Consider the following 19850-nt stretch of genomic DNA (forward strand, 5'->3'; position numbering starts at 1 on the left):
GCCACCCAGGGATGCGCCCTGAGGACTCAGCGCTCACATACAATAATCCAGCCACCAAGAGGCAAAGGCCACGTGACTCCAGTGACATGAGGTGCCTGGAGGGTCAAGGTCACAGACAGTGAGTGGTCAGGGGCTGGGGGGGAGGGGACATGGGGAGGTCCTGTTTCCTGGGGACAGAGCTCCTCTGCAGACAGCAGTTCTGTGGGGGGCGGTGGTGACGGCTGCACAGCCACGCGAGGACCTTACTGCCACCAAACTGCCCTTCAAGATGGGTCGGATGGTCAGTTTGGTTCCTTATCCCTTCGTGGTTTTCTACAATGTAAATTAGCCCAGAAAAGCCCAACTCTTAGGGAAAAAACAGCATGGCCTGAGCCCTTGACACTTCCTGAAGCATTTTCACACACAGAATCCTAACCCCTCCAACCGCCTGTGATGGGAACATTTCATTTCTTGTTTCTGAAAGGAAAGCTGAGCTTCCAAGGAGGTGAGTGACTTCCCCAAAAAGTCGGGAGTGGAGCTGATGTCCTTTCTCATTTGTTTTTGAGACCATGCCCTGTCCCCAGAGCAGGAGAAACCCTTAGAACCCTGAAGTATTCTGGAAATGTAATTTTCTTCCCTCTCTCTCCCTGCTGGCTCCGGACATGGCAGAAAGCTTCTGTTCCCTTGTTCAAGGTCACGGTGAGCTGGGGAAGCTGGAACCCAACCCAGGATGATGTGACAAGGGTGATATGACAAGGAAAGTGGCTGAACCTCAGGGCCTGGAAAACCCAATGCCCTGAAAGCTGGAAGGTGCCCCCAAGCCCTCCAGGGCCTGGCCCCACCTACCTCCCAGGGCAGCTGCTGCTGCTGCCTCCCCAGGGGAGAAGGGCACCTTTCCTGTGAAGGTCCAACAGGAGCCCAGGGCTCCCCGCTTGTGTCCAACCTTTAGGCAAGTGGGTGCCACATCCCTACTCTAAGGAGAAACGCTCTTCCCTCCCCCCACCTCTTGCCGCTGTGGGGACATCAGTCTTCCTGGGCTGTGTCTCTACCTTGGGCCAGCCCGCTGTCACCCACAGAGTAGGTACGCAGTAAACAGTGAGACCAGGCTTACAGGAGATGCTCTCAGCGTCCCTGAACTAGGCCCTGCCTACCTTTCTAGCATCTTCCCCACTCAGGCCTGTGCCCCAGCCACACCGCACCAGCGGAGGCTTCCAGGAGGGACAAAGCAGGTGCCCGGTGCCGAAACAAAGCCCGCTGCCTTCAGGCTGCCCTCTGCGGCGGACGGACACCAGGAGACACGTGGCACGTAGCACATGGTACTCTTTATTGTGACGCCCAGTGGAAAACATCTGTAAACCAGCTTCCTGTAGTGGTGATGGCTGCAACACACGCTAAGGCACTTTTATTCTATAAAATAGGGCGGGGCTGGGAGCGCCGTTGCTCCTTTGTGACAGCAACTGGGACCTGGATTCAGAGCTCTGTAGGCACATGCGCTTGTACACAGCTTCATGATTTGTTGAGTTTGTTTTCCTTAAAAAGAATGCCTTCTTTGCCGTAAGTAAGTCTAAATGCAGCATATACAAAACAGTTAGGAATACAGGTAAATTCAGCAACCAGTGTAGACCAGCGTAGGGCATGCTACTGTCTTCTAAACGTGGTTCCAAAGGAAGGCAGTGACAAAGACTGGGGATTTTATCAATTATCACAAGGGGGGGAAAGAAAACCCTTTTTTTTCTCCTTTCAAAAAACCATCTGCGCAGGTGGCGAGTTCTTCCGAGATACCGAGTCGACGGTGCAGACAAACCTCTCGGGGCCCCAGTCCTGGAGCAGGTGCAGGGTGGCGAGGGAGGGCCTCTGGCCCTGTCTGAGGCGCTGGCTGTCAGACGCGGGACAAGTCCCTTAACCATTACGTATACTTGGTCCCCAAGAGTGTTGGGAGAAGACACTGCTGGCCTTTCCAGCTTCGCCCCTAGGCCCCATCTGCTCGGCCCAGTGACCTTGTGGTGACGGGACTGGCTGCCCTCAGCAGAGGAGGGACGGGGTCATCATTGCACTTGAGACATCTTAGGATCGGGAAGGGGACGGGGCGCTGCCCAGTGTGAGTTGGGTGGGGCTACCTCCCTGCCCATGCCTGGCATTCTGTGCCCTGCATTCTGTGCCCTGCACAGAGGTGGCGCCCCTGGGCCTGCCCTCACCAGGCCACCCAGAGCCCAGGGGAGGAGGGCGGATGGGGCAGAGGGTGTGAGGTCACCACGTGTGATTGCCAACAGCAAAGATGGGGGTGGAGGGTGGGGGGAGTGCTGGTGGCGGAGGCAGGAAGGTGACCACTCTTCTGGGGTGCTGGGCTCTCAGAACACCTTAGGGTCAATAAAAATAGATTGTAGAAAACTCTCTGGCCCGCCCCAGTGGCCTCCCTTCTTGCCTTGCCGCCTTGTGCTTTTGGCAGGAGAGGGCCGGAGGGCCAGCAGGCCACACATTCCTGAGCTCAGGGCCCAGGACCCTGACTCTTTGGTATCAGATTCTGGGGTGCAGGGGAGGGGAGGGGAGAGGCTGCAGCAGAGAAGCTGAAGGCCCTCAACAAGGCCTGTGGGGCCGGGGAGGGGAGCGCAGGCCTGAGGGCCCCAGGCCTGGTGGGAGGGGTTGAGAGTTTGGTCACAGCAGTCCCAAGAAGGTGGGGGGTAGGAAGGGGAGGCGGAGTCATCCCTTGGTCGGTTGGTCGGTAGGTCTGTCTGTCCTTCTTGGGCAGCAGGAGGAGAGGTTATTCGGCAGCTTTGGCTTCAGCCCCATCAGCTTTGCCGTCCACCTCCTCATCTGAGCATTCGCCAGCACCTTTCCGGGCCATTCGGCGGGGCACGACAAATGGCAGGTCCCCCCGCCTGGGGGCAGAGGCAGAGGTTAGAGGGCCAGCCAGGGTGGCACGAGCACAGCTCACACATTCCACAGCGACCCCTAGAGGGAAACTGGTGCCTAACATCCCACGGGAGAAACTACCCAGGGCCTCTGGGCCACTGCCTGCAGGCAGGACAGGGCCGCTACCAGAGCAGGCCAGTAAAGCTTTCTCTTCGTCCCAGAAACAGGCAAACGCATCCACAAAATCAGGACAGATAAAAAGGGGGAAAGGCAGAAGATCAGATGGGATCGCCTCCCGCAAAATGCCTCCCGTAACTAAGTATAAAACGGGAAAAACCAAGAGCTACGGAAGCAGAGTGCGAAGACTGGCGCCTTTTCCCATCGCACATAGAAAATGAATGTTAAACACTGACTAGAGTGTCTGCTCATGTTGATTTCCTGCTTTAAAAGAGGACTGTCATGAAAAGACAGCAGAAATGAGGATGGGTGGTGGGGGAAGACCCCTGCCTCAGCCATTTCCCACTTCTTGGATGTCAACGCGCCCTGGAGAAATGCAAGGCAGCCACTCTCTGTCCCGAGGCCCAGTATGGTGACGGCAGCCTCTGCCAACGAGCACTCTCCAGGCACCTGGGATGGGCGGGGGCACCTCTGCACAGCAGGGTGTGAGCAGCCCCATGAGCAGACTTCCCAGCAGGATGGGCTGAATGACCCACAGCTCAGTTTATGCCACAGGCTGGGCCATAGCCCCGGAGGTGAGAGGATCCCCGAGGGGCAAGCAGCCCCTGAACCAGCGCTTTCTCGCCTCAAGCACGGTGCCGCCCGAGGACCACTGAGAAAGGGCACCCCCCTTCACAGAGCTTCGCTGTCTGCAGTGCCCTGCACAAGGAGTGAGCTTTTGGAGGGAGAAAGATGTGCTGGGTGGAGGCAGGGCTCACCTGAGTTTGTTCTTGAGGGAGCTGACCTCGCGGTTCATGGCGTCGGCAGTCTCCGTGGCGTCCTCCAGCTCGCGCTGCAGCTTCCTGCGGGAGGCGTTGGCCCGCTGGGCCTCCTCCTCAGCCTCCTCCAGCTGCCGCTTGAGCTGCTTCAGGCGGGTGGACGCCTTGTCGGCCTGTGCAGAGGGGTGGCCGGGGTTAGGACTCTGGGAGACGGTGGTCCACCTGGCCCCACCCGCCAGCCCAGGGCCCCACTGCTCTGCCCACAAGCACACCTGGTCCTTGAACTGCTCCGCATTCCTGCGCTCGTCGTCCACCTGCAGCAACACGTCCTTCAGCTTCTTCTCGGCCCGACGCACCTGCTTGCTTGCCGCCTGGCGCTCCCTGCCAGGTACAGACAGAGCAGCTCAGGGGGGCGACCTCCTTCAGAGGGTCTGGCCCACAAATCACAAGCTGGACCGCCCATCCCAGGGCCTCACTGGAATTTGCCCTCCAGGGAGGCCTTGATGCCCAGGTGGCCCCTTTTAACTGAACAGCCACTATGAGCTTGTCTTTCCCAGAGGCAGGCTAATTAACAACATTTCTCAGATAGGGAAACCGGGGCTGCAGGAAGGGAAGTGACACCTCACAGCACACTGCAGCTAGGGAAAAGGGAGTGTGAGACTGGGCTCCAGTGTGGCCCCTGTTAACTGCAAACAAGTCTGTCTTGCTCAGCCCAGTTATCCCCCAGGTGGCTGGGAGCCCCCTACCTCTCTCTGTGCAGCCCTCAGAGGTGGTCCCCAAAACCTATCTCTTGGCCATGCACAGCTACTCCAACTCCACAAGGCCCCAGGGAAACAGAGGACAGCCCCGTCAGGATGGGGGAAACAGCTCTGGGACTCAGGGACAGAAAGCTGGTTCCTGACTGGACTCAGGGACAGGACTGCAGCTGGGCTTGAAGACTGTTCCAGGTGACAGGACAGGGGTACCTACTTGGTCTCGTTGTCCAGCTGCTCTTCCAGTTGTGCGATCTTAGCCTCCAGGGCAGTGATGGAGGCCTTGTACTTGGACTTGACAGTGCCCTCCATCTCCTGCAGCTTGACCTTAAGCTCCTTGTTCTGGCGCTCAAGCTGCTGCCTGGCATTCTCGTTCTTCTGGGCGTGGCTGCGCTCCAGGTTCAGGTCAGTGTTGATCTGGTCGATCTGTGGGAAGAAGGGCCAATGACCTTGAGGAAAGCTGGGGATCCTGCTGGGGACAGAGGTGGGCAGAGCTCCTGATAATACCGGTCCCCCAAACCTAACAACAGCTAGAACCTCCTCCCCTAAGCATCCCAGAAGCTGGGGCTTTGCCCAGGGGGTGCTCGGAACCTGTAGCCCCAAGCCTGGTGCAGAGGGCGTCCCCGGGAGGACCCCACCCCGCGCACCTGCAGGTTGGCCTTCTTCAGCCTGTCGTTCACCAGCTCCGTGTTGCCCTGCTCCTCCTCCAACTCCTCTTCCAGCTGGGCGATGCGAGCCTCCAGGCGCCGCTTCTCCTCCAATGCCAGGGCCCTGGGAAAGGTCGGGGGAGTGAGAAGGGGCCTGTCCCAGAGGAGGGCTCCCCCACAACACCCGCCTCTGCTCACCCTTTGCCACTGCTGTTGGCAATCTCGTCGGCCAGCTCGTCCCGCTCCTGCTGGGCCTGACGCTTGGCACGCTCGGCAGCTGCCAGTTCCTGCCGTGAGAACCCACAGTGTGACCTGCTGGACGGCTCACACCCTGAAAGGCCACCTCTTCCACGCTGGGCCCTCTGCACTGCCATCCTCCCCAAGCCCCTGGCCCTCTCCTGTATGCCTTCCTGGGCCCACCTCCTCCATGAAGTCCTTTCTCAGGAGCCCCTCTGGCTCACAGGCCTGACTCCTCCCTCTGAGGTCAAAGCGGGGGCACCATATGTTTACAAAGCCCACACATCTGAGTGCTAGGAACCAGGCCTGGTGCCGGGGATGTAGAGGTAAGAAGGAAACCGTCCTGGCCAAATGGGGCATGCTGGACCCTCTTCACCCCAGGCAGACCAGGCACTGGGAGTGACCAGAATGAGATGTGTGCTGGGACCTGGGAGTGAGGACCCTGAAAGCCAAGTGAAGGAAAGGGGCCTCACCCCCAGGGTGAGACACCATGGACAAAGACCCAAATGTGACCAAAGGAGAGTGCAGCCAATAAGGCAGGAGCAAAAAAGGACATGCCTGGATGTTGGGACCAGCGAGAAGCAGAATGCTTCCGCATGTGCCTCATGTGACAGACAAGGGGACACTCAGGGACAGACGTCTGGGAGGGACCCCTCCTCTCCAGGCCCCATTTCACACAGTGTCCTTTCCCTCCAGGGAGCCCTGCCACTTAGCGAAGCCCTGCAGGGACTTCCGTCACAGAGAGCCACCCCACTCATCCCTGGAGCTCCACTACTGTGTTTCCGTGCCCACCCAGTGCTGGCCCAGGGGAGGCTCTGAACTGCCCTCCCACCACGGGGCAGGGACCCTACGTCTCCCCTCCCCCTCCCCGGCCCCAGACCACCTCCTGCAGCTGAATCATCTCAGCCTCCATGCTCTTCAGCTTCTTCTCGTTCTCCTTGGCCTGCGCCAGGATCTCCTCACGGGAGGCACGCGTGTCATCCAGCTCACGCATGTAGTCCTTCATCTGGGCCTGGGGGCGGAGAGGAGACGCTGGACACTCCTACCCCAGAAGCCACCATCCAGCCCCTGCCCACCGTCCTCCTACCCACCCACTCCAGAGACAATATGGACCAGGACCTTGGGGCTGCTTTTCACCCTGACAGGACCGTTAAAAAGGGTGCAATAGTAGCTAAAGTACAAAGTCCCTTTGCCACCCACCATTTGCGCACTTCTGGGCCCTTAGGATCCACAGACACACTCTGGGCCTGCAAGTCACATGGCGCACGTACTGGCCCCAGCTGCGTGACTTCCACTCCCTGCAGCCCCCTGGGCACCGGGATCCCTCACTGCTGCCCCCTCCCCGGCGCATGCCTGCCCCCTGCCGGGTTGTCCCGACCACAGGGAGGGAGGGACTCCTTCCTTCTTCATCTAGTGCTGTGTGCTTTCATTCCAAAGATTTCGTGAAGTAGCTTTTTTTCTTCTTGGGAAGAAAACCCCAAACCGAGACTCCCATGTCAAAGGGTACGACTCCTGTTAGCTGCACCCAGAGGCTAGGAAGAGAATGCCAGCAGCCTGCAGGGCATCTGTGCCTGTGCCCTCACCAACCACGGACCTTTAAATGTGTTCTTGTTGCTGCCAGGGTGCTGGGTGTAACGTGGCATCTCAGAAAACTTTAAAATTTGCTCTCTTTTAACTAGGGGTCAGGTGAGAATGTCCCAGGTGTGTCCCTGCTCCGGCTGCTCCTCTGAACCTCAGCCCCAACCTTCCGTCATCACCCATTAGGCTGCAGGGGGTACCCGGGGCCACAGCAGGTTTATTCAGAACATGTGCGACTAGGTGACCACCTCCCCTGACCCCACCGCAGAGCTGGGTGTGCACGCTCTGTTCTCTAACACACTCAAAGGCATAGGCCATCCTGCAGGTTTGCTCTCAGACGGTTTCCCTTCAGCCTCTGGGCCTGAGTCTCCATCTGTGAGATGGGCTAAGGCCACCAAGGCCTTCCCCAGCTGGGGGAGAGCGGCACTCCCCAGCATTCACTCAACACCCCACTAGCGTCCCAGCCCCGCGCTGAGCCCAGGGCCACCGAGTCTGGCCAGATCTGGCTGGCTCCAGCCTGACCTCACCTGCAGCTTCCGTAGCTGTTTGATGGCTTCGTCACGGTTCTTGTTGGCAGAGTCGATGTGGGCCTCCAGGTCCTTCAGGTCCATCTCCAGCTTCTTCCGAGCGGCCATTGCCATAGAGCGCTGCTTCCGCTCGTCTTCCAGCTCTGCCTCCATCTCCCGCACCTGGGGAGACACTGGCAGCTCTAGAGGCCGGACCCACGCACACACCCGACTCCAGCTCTGAGCCCAGGGGCTTCAGCCCAGTTCTGGGGTCCATGCAGCCTCCAGGGGCCACATGGAGGGCTTAACAGATGACCCCGACAGGGCCACAGCTACCCCCCGCACCCTGAGGGCAGAGGCCTGGAAGAAAGTTGCAAGGAGCCCCGGACAATCCAGGTGGAGGAAGGACAGAAAGAAGCCTGCTGGGAACGCGGGGGCAGGCTGGGGGGCAGAGTCCCTGTCCAGGGGAGCGGGAGGGCCTCACACACCTGTCTGACCAGCTGCTTCTTCTTCTCCTCACTCTGCTCGTCCCGGCCCTGCAGGTCCCGCTCGAACTGGGCTTTCATGGCCTGCAGGTTCACCTCCAGCCGGAGCTTGGCGTCCTCGGTGGCCTGCAGCTCGTCCTCCAGCTCCTCGAGCTGGGTCTTCATCTCTTCGACTTGCTGCTCCAGGGCCCGCTTAGACTTCTCCAGCTCATGGACCTGCCCTCAAAGGGACCAGAGCCATGAGCAGAGGGACAGGAGGCTCCCGAGACCCCTGCCTCAGTGCCCACTCACCCGCTCGTCCTCTGCGCCCCCCGCCCCGGCCCCTCCCAGGACTCACGCTCTTGCCCACGTCGTCCTTGGAGCTCACGAGGTCCTCCATCTCCGTGCGGAACTGCTTGTTGAGCCGCTCCAGCTCTGCCTTCTGCTCCATGGCCTCCTCCAGGGCCCGGGCCAGCGACAGCGCCTTGGTCTCCTTCTCTCGGGCCTCTGCCTCAGCCCTGTCGCGCTCCTCCGCATACTTGGCCGAGATGGTCTTCTCCTCAGCCAGGAGCTGGGAGAGATGAGGCGCCGTCAGTCTCGGGCAACGAACTCCTACAAGGAGCTCCGAACCTGCTCACCTCACGCAGGCGCACCATCCAGACCCAGCTCCTTGAGAAATGAAGGGCCTGGGCCGGGTCTGAGGGGTGGGCACCAGGAACAGCCAGCACCAGGCGGCTGCCAGGGGAACCCAGCTGTTCCCACGGTGACGTGCACTGCTCAGTATGTCCCTGTCACCGGACGAGGGTGGAGATCATCCCTGCCACCTTGCAGAAAGTCTGTCCTTGTTATCACTTAATAAGGGTTCCTTACGTCACACAGCACACCTTTCATGGGAACCCACAGGAAATTGCATGTTCCCAATGTGGAAAGGCTTCGGAAGTTCTCCTGAATGAACGGATGGCGTTTACCTTGAAGCCTGTGACTCTGGCTGCTTAGAAACCTGAAGCCCAAGTGTGGCCGCCCCCAACTTTGTGAATTTAAATCCCCCTGGTCCACTCTGTGTGGGCCGCCCCTCACCAGGCCTTGTATTCCAACCTTCCCTTGACCTTTGCGCAAACTATTTCTAAAAGAACCAGGGAGTAAATGCTTTAGACTTTAGGGGCCGTGTCTGCAGAGCAACTACGTGACTCCGCCCTGACAGCAGAACAACGGCCAGAGACGACAGGAGAGGAGGCAGCAGGGCCAAGCCCAAGACACCTCCTTCCAAAATGGTGGGCGCCAGGTAGCACAAGCCTGGGACCCGAGCCCCACTTATTCTAGTTTGCTATCCCAGCCCCGTGTCAGCGTGACTGCAAGCTGCCTCAGGTCCTTTAGAGTGAAGAGGAGGTACAGTCACGTGAACCACAATTCAAAGTAATTAAAATTGTATCATTATTTAAAAATGTGAAAACTATAAGAAACAGAAAGCCGAACACTCGGTGCTAAACCTGAGTATTTAGGTGTGAAGACGGCCTGCTCCAAGCACTTCCCTGCCAGGCCCCTCCACCAGCAGGAAACCCAGTGCCACCTCCCAGGGCCTGCAGGTGGTGATGGGATCCCAGGGCCCGCTCCTGGTCAGTGGCCTTGGCCTGAAGCCACGGTGCTAGAGGAAGAGAGGAAATGAGGAGGAGCTTGCGGGCAGCACACACCTGGTCAAACTTCTTCTGCTTCTTCTCCAGGTTGGAGACGCTCTGCCGTTGGTGGTCCAGGTCCACGAGCAGGTCATCCAGCTCCTGCTGCAGCCGTGTCTTGGTCTTCTCCAGCTTGTCGTAGGCGGCCACCTTCTCCTCGTAGCGCTGGCTCAGCCCCTCCAGGTCCTTCTGCAGCTTCTTCTTGGCTTCTTCCACAGTCTCGAGACATCCCACACCATCCTCCATCCTCTTCTTCATGTCAGTCACCTGGCCAGGAGCAGGGAATAAGGAGGTACCCTTATGATGGCACCCGCTCAGGGCACACACCTGTACCTGAGGCAGCCGAAGCTGGCCTGCTGCTCATGAACACAGACCAGGGAGCCAACCGAGGTGGGACACTGCCCCCTTCCAGCAGGCTAGAGAGACGAACACTGTGCCGAGGGCGTCTGTATGTTCCATGGAGCCGAGGGCAGGTCAGCTCTGGGGGCCTCTCTGCTGTGACCCCCTCCAGGCTGCTCATTTACAAAGACCGAGGCCCAAGTGGGCATGTCCGCCAGTCACCTCGCCCCACGCAGCAGGGCCAGTGCCCTCTGGAGAATTTGCTGGGGGCACAAGGACCCCGGGCACCTGTCCTGCATCCTCCTTGCATGTGGACAGAGGGCTGCCACCTTGCCTACGTGCTAACTCCTCCTACCCAGACCGTGGAGCAGACCATGGCCCGTCCTGTGAGTAGGGCATATCTGGCCTGGCACACTGAAGTCCCAGCACAGAATCTAGGATGGGGCTCTTGGTCCACTTTAGGCCGTGGATCCTGTGACAGCGTAGAGCAGACTGGGACTCCTTCTCCTCACCCCGAGTGGACACACAAAATACTGAGGATGATCAGGAAAGTCAATGCGGACAAGGTGGCCATCAGATGTCACACTGAACTGGTGCCATGACCATGTGCTTCTCCATGAGCACCTCCTGAAGTGCAGGGAGCACAGTGACACCCCCAAAGCCCTGCCGTGTCTGGACATGGTGAGTGCTGGTTTCTAGTGACCAGGACGACAGGCACTGGGACTGCTGTGACTTGTGGTCTGCATTCAACAGGTAGGAAATGCTAGGTGTCAGCTAGAGAGTGGTGAAAGCAAGGATGTTCAGTCTCATCCCCCAAGTTCACGGATCCCAGAATTCTACCTGGGGACCCAGGGCCAGGAGCCCTGTGCTGGAGAGGATGTGAACTCCCCCGAGAGGAAGGGCACCCAGCTCAGTCCAACCGGGGAACACCCAGCCCATAGAATCTGACCAGTGTCCCTGAGCCACCCGGCAGCCTGGGGGTCTTGCAGGTGACCTATCACCAAACCTGGGCCTGCAGGGAGGCAATCTGCTTCTCTAGGTTGTGCTTGGCCTCCTCCTCCTCCTCCAGCTGCTCCTTCAGGGAATTCTTCTCGTCTTCCACCTGCTTCAGCTTGGTGCTCAGGCCCAGCTTCTGCCGGTTCTCCTCCTGCAGCAGCTCCTACTCCGAGGACAAGAGGGACGCAGGGCTCAGGAGGCGCAGCACCAGAGCTTCCGGGAACCCACTCCCATGGCGAGAGGGAGCAGCTGGTTCCTCTGACTCAGGGGACAGCTTATAGGGACCTGGTTGGGAGCCGGGAAGACCCAGAGACCCGGTGGATGCAAGGGAGGATGGATAATCTGAGGAGCCCTGGGGTGGGTCACTCGGAGGCCTGGCAGGTGCTGCCATGTGGGAATTGCATCCTCGCAGGAAATGGTCCAGCTCCAGAATCCTGCTGCCAGCCTTACCTGTGTGTCCTGCAGCTGTGACTCCAGAGTGGAGAAGTCCTTGGTGAGCTTGCTGGACTTGCTGTCAGACTGGGTGAGAAGACCCGTCACGTTGTCCAACTCCACCTGCACGGGGACGGGAGACACAGAAGCCCAAGAGCTCAACCATGACCACTCTGGCCCCATCTGGGTGCCTCTAGGGCAACCTGGTCCTGAGTGACAGGCCAAACCCAGAAACCTGGCTGAGGGGCCAATATGAAGCATGACCCAGGGCAGGAGTCCCAGAGAACTGGAGGCACTCCAGACCGAGGAGCCCCTAAAGGGACCACCACCCAGCCCTGGGTCCCAGTAGAGGCCTCACCTGCAGCTTGGTGACCTTGTCGGCCAGCTCCGTGCGCACTCGCTCTCCCTCGTTGAACTTCACCTGCAGCTCCTGCAGCTGGGCCTCCACTTTCTTCCGCTTGTGCTCTGAGTCCCCTTTGCCCTGCAGCAGGACCTTCACCTCATTGGCCAGCTCCCCTCGCTCATTCTCCAGGGTCTGCTTGGCCTTCTCAAGGTTGGCTTTCACCTGGCGGGGAGGAAGCAAAGGAGTAAAGAGGGGCATCCGGGCCCTGCCGTGAGGCTGCTCCTTCCAGTGTCCCAGGAAGGACGGCAGCGTTCGGGTCCTGACATGGCCGCCTCTGCGGCAAAGGGATGTTGGCCAGTTTGGCAGGTGGCCTGCTAGCAAGTGTCCTGCACCTGGTCCTACCTCACTCAGCTGGAAGCTGACACCCAGCCCGCGTCCTCCTCTCTGAAGGCCTCCGCTTTCCCATGTTTAAAACAAGCCCGCCCAGCCCCCTTCTGAGCAGAGGGAACATTCAAGTACCAGGTGTTATAACTGCAGATATTTATGACTTTAGTTACGACCCTATAAAACGAGGGGAATTATAATTTTCAGTTAGACATCCCCGTGAAGCCGTGAAATTGGATATTCAAAGTAATAATGTAATGTTCTTCCCAAAAATGAAGTGGAGTTTACAGAACCAACATGACAATCCCATTGCAGTCTGCACCAAGGGGCCACAGGGTCACAGGCAAGTTCAAGGGTAAGCCGTGAATGCAAAGAATGCTGGGTAAAAACAGCTAAAGAACCTGCACAGAACTGGATGGAAGCTGAAGGGAGACAGATACAAAAGGTTTGCAAAACATTTATACGTTGCCACATGGAACAGCCTTTGGCCTCTTGAGCTGTCACTAAGAGTGTCTGCGCTGGGAGCCAAACCGGGCAGGACTTGTCCTGGTAAGGAACTGCTGGGCCCTCAGCTGCCAGGCAGAGAGTCCTGCTGGGACTGATATCCGCAGGGCTCTCCCAGGAAGACTCCAGCTGACCACCTCCTCTTGGGGGTGGTCTAGAGAGGACCCAGGTTTCAGAAAAGGGACCCTATGAAACTCAGTTTCAGGGGCACCCAGTGTCTGGAAGCTCTCTGGTCTGGCAGGTTGTCTGATGGAACAGTAACGATGATGGTGTCGAACCACTTACTGAGCCCGAGCGACCCAAGGGCTTCACACGTCATCAACTCCAGCTCAGCTCACACGCACGTGTAAGACAGACCTACCGGCAGCCTCCTTGACAGACGGGGAAGCTGACACACAGGGGTGCTATCTGTCCAAGTCACTCAGCCACTGAGAGCTGGAGCTGGCCTCTGACCCAGGTGGTCTGGCTCTGGAGCCACTCTGTCCTACAGGACTGGCCTGGAGTGGCAGTGAGTCTCCAGGAGGGCCCCAGCCCTGCAAGGAGCAGGACCCAACCCCCTCCCACCGAAATCCAGGAGCAGGTCCCTGGGAGAAGCCTGCACACCCGTTTTGTCTGCTCCAGCTGCTCGGCCAGCTCCTCCACGGCCTGGGAGTGCTTCTGCCTCATCTCCTGGATCTGGGCCTCATGCGTCTTGGCCTCCTCCTCGAGGGTCTTCTTTAGGATATTCACTTCCTGTTCACGTTTGGACCTGGAGAGAAATGCCCTCAGAATGGAGGCCAGGGACCCTGGAGCGACGCTGCCCCTGGGGCTCTTCCCTGGCTGCAGGGAGGAACGCAAGGCGCACCAGCCACCTCAGGCAGCCCCTCTGCCAGGGCCCCCTCCCTCCCAGCCGTCCACCCTCAAAGACACTGTGGAGGCTTCTGTGCCCTTGCAGCCTAAAGCCCACCCAAACTTCAAGCCAGGCTCTTGAGTAGGTCTTTTCAGTAGAGAAGATGCTGAGCAACTGCGGCTTCTGTCTCTGGTACGTGGCAGCAAGGCCGCCACGTGGGTTCAGAGGCCTGGGGTCCAGCCCTCAAGGCCAGGGCCTCCTTTTCCCCGCCTGGGCCGCAGCCGGCCTGCCCCCTGGCATACCTGAGCTCCTGCTGGGCAGCCGTGGAGTCCAGGGTGTCCTCCAGCTCTGTCTTCAGAGCCTCCAGCTCTTCCCCGAGGTCCCGCTTCTGCTTCTCAGCTTTGTTCCGAGAGGCTCGCTCCGACTCCAGGTCCTCCTGGAGCTCAGAGATCTGAGATTCCAGCTCGCGGATCTTCTTGAGAGCCATGTTCTTCTGGGTGGCTTCTTCCTCCACTCTGCCAAAGACACAAACGTCAGGACATGGCCGTCTTACCTTCAAGGGGTGGGGTAGGGTTTGCCGAAAAGGTGTTGGAAAGAGGTGCCAAAGCCACTCCTGGCCACTGGAGTCATGTCTCTTAGGGACTTCACTCAGCGAAAGTGGCATGTGAGGCATGCCACGCGGGAGAGCTAAGGGCAGTACCACTGCGAGGGCTGTGAAACATCCTACAGAAATCATTTCCTTTTCCAAATTAAAAGTCAGTACTTAGTCCTGGCTGGTGTAGCTCAGGGGATTGAGCATGGGCCTGTGAAGCAAAGGGCTGCTGGTTCGATTCCCAGTCAGGGCACATGCCTGGGTTGCAGGCCAGGTCCCCAGTGGGGGACACATGAGAGCAACCACAAATTGATGTTACTCTCCCACTTTTTCCTTCCCTTCCCCTCTCTCTAAAAATAAATAAATATTTTTTAAAAAGTCAGTATTTAAACATAGTAAGTTCTATGTCAAGTAAACAAATAAAAAGGAAATAAAATGTTACAGTTCATCAAGACTGCAACAAAACAAAAATACACATATGCCACAGATTTGGGGTGATGGTTTTATATCGATACAGGTTCACCAATTGTACCAAATGTACCCCCCACAGGTTCACCAATTGTAACAAATGTACCCCCCCTCCCCCGCCAGTACCAGATCTTGACGGCTGGAGGAGGCTGTGTGGGGAGCACAGGGGAGCCACCAAAACCCTCCATACCGTTGCCTCAATTTTGCTGTGAACCTAAAACTACTCTAAGAAATAGCCTGTTGTAGAGGAGAAAAAAATGCCTGTAGCCAATAAATTTTAATTTAAAGAAATGAAAGGACTGTGGGCGGCTGGATGCCTTGTTGAGGATCACAAACAAACAAGTGACAGGAAACGTGCCTTTCGTAAACAGAAAGTGTTTCACTGTGAAACGGCTTCCACGACCACAACAGCAGAGGGCATGCTCCCCGTCCACTGATGCACCAAGAACCACAGCTGGATGCTGGCAGGAAGCGCTGGCTGTGGCCACCTGGCCACCAGCTGATGCTCCGGCTCTCACCTGGCCAGGGCGGCCTGAAGCTCCTCCTCTTTCTTGGCCAGCTGCATCTTGAGTTCGGCGATCTGAGCCTGGAGCTCGGCGATCTGGTCGTTGAGGTCCGTGGAGTCTCCCTCCAGCTTCCGGCGGGTCTTCTCCAGCTCCTGACGCTGCTTCTCCTCTCTTCGGAGGCGCTCTGGGAGGGAAAGGTGGGGAGAAGCCGATAGAGCCACCAGCGGCCGTAAACTTTGCCATCTCTGTTTTTTAATTCTTATATAACACTGCTTCCTTATTACAAGCTATACATAAGGTTTGACAAAATGCAGACTCTCACACCAACTCCTGGGTAAGGAAAAGAGCATCACCAGGAGCTGCTAGGTCCTGCGTCTCTCCTACTCCGCCCACTGCCCTGGAGACGGCGGGCTGTCCCGCATCTCCACAGAGGACATGTGGTTTCTGGCATGAGCTCCGAGCTCTGGGATTTCCCCTACCCCCGTGTCCACTCCTCTCAAGGGGCAGGGGACAAGGGGCCCACAGATGACCACAGACCTGCACTGCCACCCCGTCCTCCTCACCACAGATCCCCAGGGCACAGAGAGACACAGACATGATCTGTCACCCTGTCCCAAGACAAGCGATGGTCCTGGAATATCTATCAGTCTAGCACTTGACAGAGCACGTGGCATATCCGCAAGCATGAGACAGTTCGGCCCTCACAAATGCCCTTCCAGTGTGTCCCTTAGAGGCACGAGAAACTTAAGCTCATGGAGATGAAGTGACAGGTACGAGGTGACAGAGCTGGTAAGTGGCAGAGCCGGGGGCCACCCAGGAACCAGTTAGGAAGCCTCAGAAGCTGGTGCACATGGAAGTGAGCGTGACTCCGCCTGGTGCACCTGCTCCCAGTGCTGATGACCCTGGAAGGCGTGAGCCTCCAGCTCCCAGTTCTGCTCCTCCCCATTACCCTCTTACCCTCCAGGTCAGTGATCATGGCCTCGTGTTTGTTCTTGAGCTTGGCCAGGCTCTTTGATTTCTCCTCCTCTTCTGTGAGGTTGGTGGTGAACTCAGCTATCCTGTCTTCCAACAGCTTCTTCTCCTGGGGGGTGTGGAGGGTGTGAAGGGTGGTGTGAGGCTGGGTCAGGGCTCAGCATTAGCTGAGCACAGACACTTCAGCTCTCTTCAAAGTACGGCTCGTCCAGAAATCCACCAATGAATGGAGGGACAAGGACTTAAATAACTGATTCAGTGGGACTTCCTAGATCACAGGGGTCACTTTGTAAGGCCACTTAATTCCCCTTGAAGAGCAGGATAAGTCTCCTTGACCTACAAATGTGGGTACTGAAGCCCTTCCTGGGCCTGTTTTATCCCTTCGGGGCATCCGGGGCAGCGAGTGTCGGGGAGGGGACTCAGGCACTGTCTTCTCCAGGCCCCGTGCTTGTCCACTGCAGGGCTGTGGCCTCCCACCCACTCAAGCCCACAGAGTCCTCACTGCCTGTGCTGTGTGGCCCCCACTGCAGTGCTAACCTAGCAGGGTCTCCCCACGATAGCACAGCCACTGAAATAAATACACTCTGTCACTCAGCATGAGCGTCCTGCTCCCTGAGTCACAGAGCTCCCAGGCTGCCACCCTGCCACCCCAACCCCACATCCTGCCCTCAGGGTCAGGGATGGCATTCTGAGAGTCCTTTCTTTTCCTCCAACACACCCCTCAGCTTCTATTTGCCATCTAGCTGACAGAGACCCAACTTGGTTCTCAAAAGAAACAGCCACCCCCTTGGGGAAGCTGAAGGAGAAGTACCCCCACCTCAATACCAAGCACCCAAGGTGCCCCAAGCGCCACTGGTGACCGACATGCAATGCCACACAGACGCTTCAGCTCTGCCAAGTCTCGGGTCTCAAGAGTTTACAAAGAGCTTTACTAAGATACGTCTGACCTCTCCCTCGGGCCCCACTCAGGTATGAGAACCATCCCTTCGAATGACCCAGGTGCCCACAGGCCATGGGACACCCAGGAAGGAGTATCTGCTACTGAGCAGCAGCCCCGGTGCTTCAGGCCCACGTCTCTGCCCGCCGAGGGCCTCACCTTGGCCAGCTTGCAGTTCTGATCTTCTAAGATGATCTGGTCTTCCTCCAGCTTCTTCAGCTTGGCCTCGGTGGTCACCTTCTCCAGCTGCAGCTTCTGGCGGGCGCTCTCCTCCTCCTCCAGCTGCTCCTCCAGTTCCTGTCACGAAGCCAAAGGGACCGTGTGGACAGCAGGCCATGCAAGCCCAGCGGTGGAGCTGAGATATGGCCCAACTCCTACTTGTGGGGTCACATGTTTAAAACTGGGGTACAGGGACAAGAACCCAGGTCCAATCACGCGGTCGCTTGTTCTGAGGTGCTTCCTTTAGAGCAAGCTTCCCGCCAGTGACGACGCGGGCAGAGAGCAGAGCCCCCGCCCTCCGCTGCTCGGACCAGCCGGGGCAGGACCGAGGGAGGGAACCGGAACCGACTTCGATGCTAGCTGGGCAGCGCACATGGAGAGCTGAGACACTCGGTGAGAAACCACCGCCCCAGAGAGAGAACTCCTCAAAGGCTGCCCCAAGTGGACGAGAGGGGGAGGAGCTGGCCCACCCTGGCACTCCCACCTCGGTGTTCTCTCCGGTCCCTGTGTCACTGCTCCTCACCGCACCCCGTCCCCTCCTCCCCATGCCTGGTGTCTGGCCCNGGCCCTTTTTGGGGGGGGGGGGGGGGGGGGGGCAGGAAGCTGGGTTACCTGGATGTTTTGCTGCATCTTCTTCTTCTCCGTCTGCAGGTGCTGACAGCGCTCCTCCTCCTCCTCCACCCTGGCCTCCAGGTCATGGCAAATCTCCTCCAGCTCCTGTTTCTTGGCTGTCAGGCGGGCCCGGAGCTCCTCAGCTTCGGCACACAGTTCTGTTTCCGCCTGGAGCTGCTCCTGCAGCTGCAACTTCTCCGCCATGAGCTGCAAACAACAGGTGCAAATGTTTCTTGCAGCCTCCACGGGCCACTCCAGGCCAGGTGCTCCCTAGCTCTGGCTTCCGGAGGGAGAACCATGCTGACAAAGGAGTTTCATCCGGGGAGAGCTTACGCTCCCAGGCATTCTCTATATACCATGTCCTTTATCCTTTATGACTGTGCCATGAGCTGTACACCAACATCCCCAGGAAACAGGCTCAGAGAAGCGAAGTGCTGGAGCTGGGCCTCAAACCCCACACTCCTGAACTTTCCATCCCATGAAGTGGCCTCCCTACATCACATAACCCTGAGTGAGGTCTACAGAACAATGAACCATTTTTCCAGTGAAGTATCCCCTTAAATTCCAACATGCCTTGCCTGCAGATGGCCAGCAGGTGGCAGCACTGGCATCAGCTGTATTACCCTGGGACCGCCTGCACTCACCTGCGACTGGAGGGTCTCCATTTCCACGAGCCTGTTCTCCGCAGCCAGCTGCTTCTCTCGGACCTTCACCAACTCCTCCTCCTTGGCCATCATCTCCTCTTCCTGGCGGCTCACCTGCAGCAACGGTTTGACCTGGGAAAGGAGATGGAGACAGACATGCTCAGCTGAAGACACCAGACGCCAATGCCAGCGATGAGGCTTTTTCACCTGTGGACCTGTGAGCTCCCAAGCGTGCGGGGTAACCAGGCACACTGCAGGGTACAAATGGGTGCAACCTTTCTGGAAATTAATTTGGTGCCTTGTGCCACAGGCTTCTGACCTGCTAACTACATTTCAGCGAAACTGCCCCTCTGTAGGCATGAAGATATGCACGGCATCATGGTTTACAATAATGAAAAACTAGAAACTGGATAAAAGCCTCAGCTGGTGTGACTCCGCCAGCTAAGTCCCAGCCTCTGAACAGAGTCAAGGGCACATCTAGGGTGCGGGCCAGGTCTCCAGTTGGGGGCATGCGAGAGGCACCCAATCAATGCTTCTCTCACACACATTGAAGTTTCTTTTCCTCTCTTTCTCTCTCCTTCCCACTTTCTCTAAAAAATAATCTTTTTTAAAAAGAAGAAATTAGATCAAGACCCATCATTGATAAAGTAGCCAGATAAATTGTGAATATCTCTAGGGAAACTTATTCTGCCTTTTTAAAAATGATGCTCACCCTGGCTGATGTGGCTCAGTGGCAAGAGCATCAGCCTGAGAACTCAGAGGTCACCAGTTCGCTTCCCGGCCAGGGCACACGCCTGGGTTGCAGGCCAGGTCCCTGGTTGGGGGTGTGCTAGAGCAGCCTATCGATGTTCCCCTCTCCCACATTCATGTTTCTCTCCCTGTCGTTCTCCCTCTCTTCCCCTCTCTCTAAAAATAAAATTTTTTAAAAATGATGCTCATAAAGGAATTTTGAATGAAAAATGCAAAATTCAACACTTTATATAAGCCACAGCTCAGCTATGTAAGAATATATATGGTTCACACAGCAGAGAGACTTACAGGGAGTAAAAAAAACGACAGCAATAACAAATATTGAAAAAAAACTACTGAATGTTGACATTGGCTTGGCATTGAAGAGATTATGGGTAAATTTTCATTTTCTTTATGTATTTTGTTAGCCTAACTTTTCACAATTACTACGAATTAGTTATTAGCAGAAACAGATTAAGTGACTTATTAAAAGGGATTTGTTGAAGGCTGGGGAAGGCCCGTCTAGCTGCGCGCAAAGCTTCTGACCAACTAACTGTCCGTGGGCCCCTGAGAGGGCAGGCCCAAGATGTGCGTGGCCGTGGCAGGCGGGGCCTTCACATCCTGGAAGCTGCTGTTTGAGCCACCCTAGCCCAGCCCGACAGCAGGCTGCGGCCTTCCCAACAGGACAAGTGCCACAGCTCACATGTCCCTAGGCCCCATAGGTAG

General features: G+C 57.4%; 1 protein-coding gene across 1 annotated transcript in view; it reads right to left on the minus strand.

The window, feature by feature from the left end:
• Positions 1 to 1281: 1281 nt before the first annotated feature.
• MYH9 (myosin heavy chain 9) overlaps positions 1282 to 19850 on the minus strand; it is an 89485-nt gene continuing 70916 nt past the window's right edge. Inside the window, exons 21-41 of the mRNA XM_037068106.1 lie at positions 18396 to 18527; positions 17752 to 17958; positions 17080 to 17217; positions 15969 to 16092; positions 15024 to 15195; positions 13748 to 13960; positions 13220 to 13364; positions 11744 to 11950; positions 11404 to 11508; positions 10964 to 11116; positions 9637 to 9885; positions 8307 to 8519; positions 7973 to 8185; positions 7506 to 7667; positions 6284 to 6412; positions 5362 to 5450; positions 5164 to 5287; positions 4734 to 4942; positions 4037 to 4145; positions 3765 to 3937; positions 1282 to 2855 (exon numbers count right to left, since the gene is read on the minus strand). Of these exons, the coding sequence (XP_036924001.1) occupies positions 2738 to 2855; positions 3765 to 3937; positions 4037 to 4145; positions 4734 to 4942; positions 5164 to 5287; positions 5362 to 5450; positions 6284 to 6412; positions 7506 to 7667; positions 7973 to 8185; positions 8307 to 8519; positions 9637 to 9885; positions 10964 to 11116; positions 11404 to 11508; positions 11744 to 11950; positions 13220 to 13364; positions 13748 to 13960; positions 15024 to 15195; positions 15969 to 16092; positions 17080 to 17217; positions 17752 to 17958; positions 18396 to 18527 (3384 nt within the window). The 3' untranslated portion in view covers positions 1282 to 2737. The remainder of the gene's footprint in view (positions 2856 to 3764; positions 3938 to 4036; positions 4146 to 4733; positions 4943 to 5163; positions 5288 to 5361; positions 5451 to 6283; positions 6413 to 7505; positions 7668 to 7972; positions 8186 to 8306; positions 8520 to 9636; positions 9886 to 10963; positions 11117 to 11403; positions 11509 to 11743; positions 11951 to 13219; positions 13365 to 13747; positions 13961 to 15023; positions 15196 to 15968; positions 16093 to 17079; positions 17218 to 17751; positions 17959 to 18395; positions 18528 to 19850) is intronic.

The sequence above is a fragment of the Sturnira hondurensis genome, unplaced genomic scaffold (genome assembly GCF_014824575.4).
Source record: "Sturnira hondurensis isolate 20B ecotype Veracruz unplaced genomic scaffold, ASM1482457v3 Scaffold0017436, whole genome shotgun sequence".
Lineage (NCBI taxonomy): Eukaryota > Metazoa > Chordata > Mammalia > Chiroptera > Phyllostomidae > Sturnira > Sturnira hondurensis.